General features: G+C 43.0%; 1 protein-coding gene across 1 annotated transcript in view; it reads left to right on the forward strand.

Annotated features, from left to right (window-relative positions):
- Positions 1-1,010: 1,010 nt before the first annotated feature.
- Positions 1,011-8,920, forward strand: part of UTP6 (UTP6, small subunit processome component) — a 27,955-nt gene continuing 20,045 nt past the window's right edge. Inside the window, exons 1-6 of the mRNA XM_006102060.3 lie at positions 1,011-1,185; positions 2,678-2,762; positions 5,885-5,926; positions 6,166-6,258; positions 8,011-8,058; positions 8,682-8,745. Coding sequence (XP_006102122.1) covers positions 1,094-1,185; positions 2,678-2,762; positions 5,885-5,926; positions 6,166-6,258; positions 8,011-8,058; positions 8,682-8,745 — 424 coding nt within the window. The 5' untranslated portion in view covers positions 1,011-1,093. The remainder of the gene's footprint in view (positions 1,186-2,677; positions 2,763-5,884; positions 5,927-6,165; positions 6,259-8,010; positions 8,059-8,681; positions 8,746-8,920) is intronic.

Genomic DNA, 8,920 nt, shown 5'->3' on the forward strand with positions numbered 1-8,920 from the left:
TTGCTTTATGGTTTAGGAGTGTCTATATCTTACTGATTTTATTCGATAACACACAACCTTTTCAATACCAAGATCTCGTCTTCTAAAAAAGTTTCTGATGTCCACCCATAGCCATAAGTTTTGAAAGACCTTGTCCGACACAGCCAGGATCATTGTTTAAATAATAAAAATCTCTCACCATTAAAAAATTAGTCAGCCAATTATTGATTCTAATTGGCACGTGAACAACCAGTGTTATCACACTGGTTTCTAAATCTAGCTGAAAAAGACATAGTGCTTTGGATAGCCTGATCAGCTTTAGCGCCCCCTACGATTTTCATTACTAATTTTTGTTTTGCTTTGTTTTACATATATTTTTATTGATTTCAGAGAGGAAGGGAGAGGGAGAGAGAGATAAAAACATCAATGATGAGAGAGAATCATTGATCGGCTGCCTCCTGCACACCCCCTATTGGGGATCGAGCCCACAAACATAGCATGTGCCCTTGACAGCAATCAAACCCAGGACCCTCAGGTCCGAAGGCCAATGCTCTATCCACAGAGCCAAACCAGCTAGGGCTCATTACTAAATTTTTGAAATGTTATTTGAAACAGTTCACTCTTGTATTATTATTTATTAATTATTGTATTATTTTTGTCTCACCCTTTACAATACGCTTTATCCTTTCTTTTTTGTTGTTGTTCTCGGTTTTGGAAAACAAGGACGTGGGATGAGAGCAGAATAAAAGGAGACAATATTCTGTAGAAAATGCATCTCACGTCTCTTTCAGGTAGCTCCTACAGACCCGGAGGCGCTTTTTCTAAACCCCGCCCCACGCTAGCCCCGCCCCTTCACGCCAGTCCCCTGGGGCCGTACTGCGAAGGAGGGTCCCTCGCTGCAATACCACAGTCGGCCACAGGGAGGAGACAGCGGCCGCAAGTGCCCGAGGGCCTTTCCGACGGCGGAGGCGGCGGAAACGGAAAAGGCGGGACCTAGAGCGCACGTTACGTCAGCACGTGCGAGCGTCTGGGCCGGGTCTCGGGAATAGGTGGTCCCTTCCCGCGCGTGTCGGAAGTTGAGAAGCGCTTGGTGGAGTTCTAGAGTTCGGACCTCATGGCGGAGATCATCCAGGAACGCATAGAGGACCGGCTCCCGGAGTTGGAGCAGCTGGAGCGCATCGGACTGTTCAGTCATGCGGAGATAAAGTGAGCTGAGGACGAAGAAGCGCTGGGGCGGGCCGAGGGGAGGTTGCGGCGCGAGCGTGCCTGTGTGGCGGGGGCAGGGATGGGAGCACTTGTGTTTATTTTCCTAACGTGGCGGAAGCCCGTCTCTCGATGTTGATGATGCCTAGAATTAACTGCTCATTTACTGCAAGGGGACCCGTCCCGCAAGACATACTGACAGCCCTTCCTGGAGCCGGGTCTTGGGGCTGTAAAGGTGATAATCCCAGGGTCTCTGCCCATCAGGCGCCGGCTGCCCTGCGGGTGGTGGGGGAGACGCGCTCGGATCGCAGTGCGGTGTGTACTGTCTGTGGATGACAGGAGATGCTCTGGGGATGCAGAGAGGGCACCGAGGGGACCCCGGAGGAGCAGATAAGTCTTTCCAACAAGACTTGAGGACGGGGCCCATTTAGTTCAATTTCCTATTCTACCCCAGGGCTTAGCCAACAATGTCTGGCATAAAATGGGCACTCAGTAACTGGTTAACATTAAGTCTAATAGTTTTAAATGGTTTTCTGCCACTGTTTCTTCATTTTACAGTGACTGTGAATGTACTAATGTGATTAGGGGGATCCTTAAAGTAAACGTTGTTAATGAAATGTAACATATCGGTGTGGACTCTTAATAAGCGCTCAGTGAATGTTGTTATTAACTAGAGACAATTATTGGTCTTGCATATCTTGTATTCTCCTAAAATGCACATTTTTGTGTGTGTATTCCTTAGCTAAATACAGAGTCTTCTCCCATAAGTCCTTGTAGAAATAATAAACCTTTCTATGTAGAGACAATCTAGGTTTTGGTGTGTGTGTGTGTGTGTGTGTGTGTGTTTAGTCTGCATGTTGGGAACTCAGAAGTAAGAGGAATTTAGGAAAGAGTTGATTGTTATTAAAATTTAAGTGACCTGAATTTGGAGTAAGAGGAATCTTTATTAATGCCAAATATAAATAATGCAAAATATTTAAGATTGTTTTTTTTTGTTTTAGTTTTTTGCTGGTGGGAATGTTAGTGGTTCTGGCAATTAAGATGATTTTCATGAAAGTTTAAAAATATATCCTGATGCCCTTAAGAACACAGAAGTAATCATGTAAGAGAATACTTGCTTATGAAGGATAATTGTCTGGGAATTATATGTTTTGGTAAATATTTTTTAAATATATAAAAAATTAAGAGACTTAATAAAACCCATAGTTATTTAAGCTTTGCTTTTTAAAAAAATATTTTTTTTTATTGATTGCAGAGAGAGGAAGGGAGAGGGAGAGAAAGATTGAAACATCAACGATGAGAGAGAATCATTGATTCGCTGCCTCCTGCATGCCCCCCACTGGGGATCGAGCCGGCAACCAGGCATGTGCTCTTGACTGGAATCGAACCTGGGACCCTTCAGTCCGCAGGCTGACCCTCTATCCATTGAGCGAAACCGGCTAGGGCTACGCTTTGCTCTTTTCAAGTGTTACATTTTAAATGGCTTTCTCCTCAGGGCTATCATTAAGAAGGCTTCAGATCTAGAATACAAAATACAGCGAAGAGCTCTTTGTAAGGAAGACTTTATCAATTATGTTCAAGTAAGTGAATAATTTCATGACTTTTAATCTCACACATTTTAAATTAATTGAACGGCCAGCTTGATGTCAATTTTCAATGAAGTTCTAGAACTGATGATTAGACAGGTAACTTATGAACAAAACAGAGGTGGTTTGAGAACAGCATTGCTCCACTAAAGCTTTAGTTCTTGGCAAACAACATTTATTTATTTTTTATGGAGTTAGTAGATCAGAGACTGCCAAAGACACCACATTGTGTATCTGGATTTCAACAAGCGATTTGACAGACTCTTTTAAAAAAATAATTTTAAAAAAGTCTTTATTGTTGAGAGTATTACAGATGTCTCCTGCCCCCATTACTCCCTTCCACCTATTCCCACCCCACCCCAGGCCTTCACCACCTGTTATCTGTATCCATAGGTATTGCATCCTATATAATGAAACCCGAACATGCAAGTTGACTGAATGGTGTAATGACCGGTTGCTATGACATGCTATGACCACCAGGGGGCAGACGCTTAATGCAGGAGCTGCCCCCTGGTGGTCAGTGCGCTCCCAAAGTGGCGGAGCTCTGCTGAGCCAGAAGCTTGGCTAATGGCTGGCGAGCTAATGGCTGGCGAGCACAGTGGCGGTGGTGGGAGCCTTCTCCCACCTCTGCTGCAGATGGGTGGTAAGGAGCGAGGGTTCCTGGACTTCGAGAGGCCCGGACTGTGAGAGGAATGTCTGACTGCCCCAAGGGGTCCCGGACTGTGAGAGGACGTAGGCCGGGCTAAGGGACCCCCCCCCCCCGCCCCCCTGCACCAATGTCGTGCACCGGGCCTCTAGTATCTATTCATATAAAAGCCTAAGTGACCAAATGACCAGTCGACCAGTTGCTATGATGCTCACAGACCACCAGGGGACAGAAGCTCAACGCACAGGATCGGGCTCCCTCCTGTCTGGATCGGGCCTGTGGGGATCCGGCCGAAACTGGCTATCCGACATCTCCGGAGGGGTCCCGGATTGTGAGGGAGTTCAGGCCAGGCCGAGGGACCCCACTGGTGCAAGAATCCGTGCACCAGGCCTCTAGTATGCATATAAGATCTTTCATTAATTTCTGACAGACTATCTCTTGTGTGGAAAAGAAAGGAGAGTGAGTTTGATGATAGTAGCTGGTTGGAAAGTTTATGCTTATGTGTCTGTAAGTCTGTCAATTTAGAAAGAGGTTGCCACAAGATTCTTCAGTCCTGTAAACGAATAGACGATTTGAGTGAGGATAAAATATATATGCTAGCCCGGCTGGAGTGGCTCAGTGGTTGAGTGTTGACCTATCAACCAGGAGATCATGGTTCGATTCCCAGTCAAGGGCACATGCCTGGTTTGTGGGCTCGATCCCAGTAGGTGGCGTGCAGGAAGCAGCCAGTCAATGATTCTCTTTCATCATTGATGTTTCTATGTCTCCCTCTCCCTTCCTTTCTGAAATGAATAAAAATATATTTTAAAAGTATGTATATATATATATGCCAGACTAATTTTCAGATGGGGGAGAATAGCTAATACGTTGGATGACAAGATCAGGATTCAGAAAGAACCCAATAACAAGATGAAATGTTATAAGACTAAAGGTTCTGAGCTTGAATTAAACAAAACTAATGGGCCCTGGCTGGTGTGGCTCAGTTGGTTGAACATCATCCTGTGCACCAAGGGGTTGCAGGGTCGATTCCTGGTCAGGGCATATGCCCAGGTTGTGGGCTTGATCCCCAGGAGGGAGTGTGCAGGAGGCAGCTGATTGATGTGTCTCGCTTATTGATGTTTTTCTCTCTCTCCCTTTCTCGTTTTCTAAAATCAAAAAATATTAAAAAATCACAACAACAAAATCCTAACGATATATACAACCTGGCTAAGAGTCTTGTATTTGAAAGAGGTTCTAGGGCTCATAGTAAGTTGCTAACTTAAAATGAGCCAAGAGCATATTATGTCAAAAAATAGAATTTAATGGATTATGTTAATGAAAGTAGGGTGTTGGGTAAGTTGAACAGAGGACATTGCAAATAGCAGGCACTCAGAAGATGTTGTTTTGAAAAAAAGTGTGGAGCAAGCAGTGTGTTAAGCTCAAGACTACATTTTAAGAAGGACTTTGAAAGGTTGGTTGGAAGGCAGCCAGGATGGAAACCTCGTTCCAGGAGGATTTATTGAAGGAAATAGAGGTGTTTAACTGTCGGGAGACTTAAGAAGTGGCAAATCACTTCACTCTTCAAATATTTAAGAATTGTGTGTGAACAACATAAACTGATGAACAAAAACAGATCCAGAGACAGAGAAGCATCAATCAGACCGTCAAACCTCAGAGGGAAGGTAGGGGAGGGTGGGGGTAAGGGGGAGAGATCAACCAAAGGACTTATATGCTAGCATATAGGCCTAACCAATGGACACAGACATCAGGGGGTAAGGGGATGGGGGGTAATGTGGGGATAAGGACACATATGTAATAACTTAATAAAAAAAAAAAATAAAGGCAGTACAAATAGAGGAATATGAAAAAAAAGAATTGTGTGTGGATTAGATTGATTCGTTTAGTTTTAAAAGAGAGTATGACTGAAATAAGTAGATTAAAAACATATATAAACACACACTCTTACATATATTTCCACATTCCCCACTTGCACACAACCATATAAACTTGCTATGAGGTATTAGAGGCATTTTATTTTTAGTATTTTTTAATCCTCACCTGAGGATATTTTTTCCATTGATTGCTAGAGAGAGTGGAAAGGAGGGAGGAAGTGGGGAGTGGGGGGGAGAAAGAAACATTGATGTGAGAGACACATCAATTGGTTGCCTCCCACATGCTCCCTGCAGCCGAGGTACATGCCCTTGCCTGGAATCGAGCCCGAGACCCTTGAGTTTGAGGGCCTGTGCTCTGTCCACCTGAGCCATATCAGCTAGGGCATATGTGTATTTTTCAGTTTTGTAGAAGTAAGGTGAATTTTCAGTGAATGCTAGACATTTACTGTAGATGATGCTTTTTGATAGCAAATTACCTTCCACTTTCTATTCCTGATTTTTATTTACTTTATGATTTTAGCTAAATGTATTTCCTACATATGTAAAATGTTATAATTTTTCTTATTTTTGTCTTTTTTTGGTATGTTTTTCTTCCACAGTATGAAATTAATTTTCTGGAGCTGATCCAGAGAAGAAGAGCTGTAAGTAGATGATTTTCTGGAAGTTTGAAAAAATATCGAATGAAATAGGGTGGCTTTATAGCTAGAACTTGGGTTTGGGAAGTAGTTGGCATTGGTAAGTTGCATGATGATGTACTCATAATGGATGTTTGTAATTATTTGCTTTCTCTGTCAGTACTGTTGAATGACCAAGTAGGAATGCAGCTTTGGATAAATGTAATTAAACTGAGGCTTTGGTTTTTTTTTTATGTTCTTTTTAGCGCATCGGGTATTCATTTAAGAAGGATGAGATTGAGAATTCTATTGTACACCGGGTACAAGGCATATTCCGACGAGCTTCAGCAAAGTGGAAAGTAAGTGATCAGAGCTTGCTTAACTGTGAGAGATGTGAAGATATGTATTATACATATTATGACGTGGATATTCCTATGTATTGTCTATTTCTATTCTTATCTTGGGTGTCTCAGTACTTAGTCTAATGATGGTATCATTACTTGAAACGACTTATTAAACCATTAAGAAAATTGATCTCACCCTAGCTGGTTTGGCTCAGTGGATAGAGTGTCGGCCTGCAGACTGAAGGGTCCCAGGTTAGATTCCGGCCAAGGGCACGTGCCCGGGTTGTGGGCCCGATCCCCAGTAGGAGGTGTGCAGGGGGCAGCTGATCAGTGATTCTCTCTCGTCATTGATGTTTCGCTCTCTCTCTCTCCCTCTCCCTTCCTCTCGGAAATCAATAAAGAAATATATATGTCTAAAAAAAATTGATCTCATTACTTTATAGTTATTCTGTGAGGATGGTGCTTAAAGCAGTGGATTTGATACATAATTAAGGATCAGAAAGTTGTTTTGATATCTCTAAGGAAAGACTTAGATGTGGGAAGATAAATGCTTAGAGTAGGGGCAGTATCTCAGTAACTTGATTTTCTTCAAGTTCAGCTCTGGGACTGGGACGTATTATATACACTAGAGGCCCAATGCACAAAATTTGTGCAAGGGGCTTGGCCCTCACAGCTGCAGCGGCTGACCTCGGCCCTCGCAGCCCTGGCTTCGTCCGGAAGATCGCCCAGAAGGTCATTTGGCTGTCTGGTCTGATTAGCATAGTACACTTTTATTATAGGTTATATGGGAAGTACTTTGGATTCCTAGGAATGACAAATTTTGGGTTGCTATTCCTTTTATTTTTTTTGGTAATCCAAACCCAGGGCTATTTTTCCATTGATTTTTATTTTATTATTATTTTTTAATATATACATTTTTATTGATTTCAGAGATGGAAGGGAGAGGGAGAGAGAGAAACATCAATGATGAGAGGGAATCATTGATTGGCTGCCTCCTGCACGCCCCCCACTGGGGATCGGGCCCACAATCCAGGCATGTACCCTTGACTGGAATTGAACCCAGGGACCTTCAGTCCTCTTTCCGATGCTCTATCTGCTGAGCCAAACTAGCCAGGGCTCCATTGATTTTTAGAGTGTGGAAGGAAGGGGGAGAGACAGAGAGAGAAACATCTATGTGAGAGAAATACGTAGATTGGTCGCCTCCCACACATGCCCTGACCGGCTGCATGCACCCCAGGCTCGGGATTGAGCCTGCAACCGAGGAATGTGTCCTTGACCGGAATTGAATCTGAGACCCTTTAGTCCTTGGGCTGACGCTCTATCCACTGAGCCAAACCAGCTTTGGTTGCTATGCTTGATTGAGACCATTTAAAAACTGCATTGAACAAATTGGATAGACAACAAATTTTGTCTTGGAGCATGGTAGGTGGGAGTAGGGAACAGATTGAGTTATTGTGGTTAAGAGATCTAAGGCCTTGATGAGGAAGAGCCTAATACACTAAAGCCGTGGTTGGCAAACCGCAGCTTGCGAGCCACTTGCGGCTCTTTGGCCCCTTCAGTGTGGCCGCGAAGTTTCAATCGCACTGTACGTGCGTGCCCGCACGTGGTATTTTGTGGAAGAGCCACACTCAAGGGGCCGCAGTTTGCCGACCACTGCACTAAAGGGTGTCATAACTGATGAGATTTTCTGAAATCTGCCTTTGTTTCAAAGTTGTTTTAAATATAAAGTTCAAATTCAGGCAGCTTACTACATTGCTTTTCTTGCAGGATGATGTTCAACTTTGGCTATCCTATGTAGTCTTCTGTAAGAAATGGGTGAGTATTTGGACAGCGTGTCTTGCTCCCTCTTTCTTTTAGTTAGTTGGCCTTTTAAGCCCCATACTTGACTACTGAATTCCATGTTTTCTGCAAAGGTGTTAGGGTGAACAAATGGGAAAAGAACCCAAGAAGGCTGAACTTTAGTGTAACATTTGCATATCTGAATGATTCAGTGGCTTTCAATTCAGTTGAAAAGAAAATGATCTTTATGTGTATTTGTTCATTAAAGTTGAAAATAATTTTTTAAAATTTTATTTATTTTTGAGAGAGGGAGGGAGGGTAGGGGGGAGAGAGAGAGAGAGAGAGAGAGAGAGAGAGAGAGTGTCTTGTATGTGCCCTGCTTAGAGATCGAACCCACAACCCGAGTGCATCGGGACAACTCTCCAACCAACTGAGCTACCCAGCCGGGGTCTGAATTTTTTTAAATTTATTTTATATTTAGGATATTTAGGTACAGTGGTTTAAGTAGAAGAAAACTATGAGTACCTTTGTATGCTTACATGCCCCTAATGATAGCCCCACTGGATTTTATAGATGGTAAGGGTACAGGATAGATCACTTAGAGATTAGTAGCAGCGATTTTGCCGTGTAGGAAGTATAATTTTTCTTCCTCTTTTCAGGCTACCAAAGCTCAACTTAGCAAGGTATTCTCTGCCATGTTGGCCATTCATTCAAACAAGCCAGGTATGGTGAAATCCTTGTCAATTCTTTTTCTACCTTTTATGTAGATGCATACTATTTTCCTGATAAATCTAAAAACTTATTTTGAAAACGTGAGCTTAGGTACTTGGCCTCAGGAGACTTGGTTCCTGAATAACTGCTTCTTCATTGATCTCTGCTATGTACTAGTACTGTGTCA

Source organism: Myotis lucifugus, unplaced genomic scaffold, assembly GCF_000147115.1.
Source record: "Myotis lucifugus unplaced genomic scaffold, Myoluc2.0 scaffold_396, whole genome shotgun sequence".
In the NCBI taxonomy this organism is placed as follows: Eukaryota; Metazoa; Chordata; class Mammalia; order Chiroptera; family Vespertilionidae; genus Myotis; species Myotis lucifugus.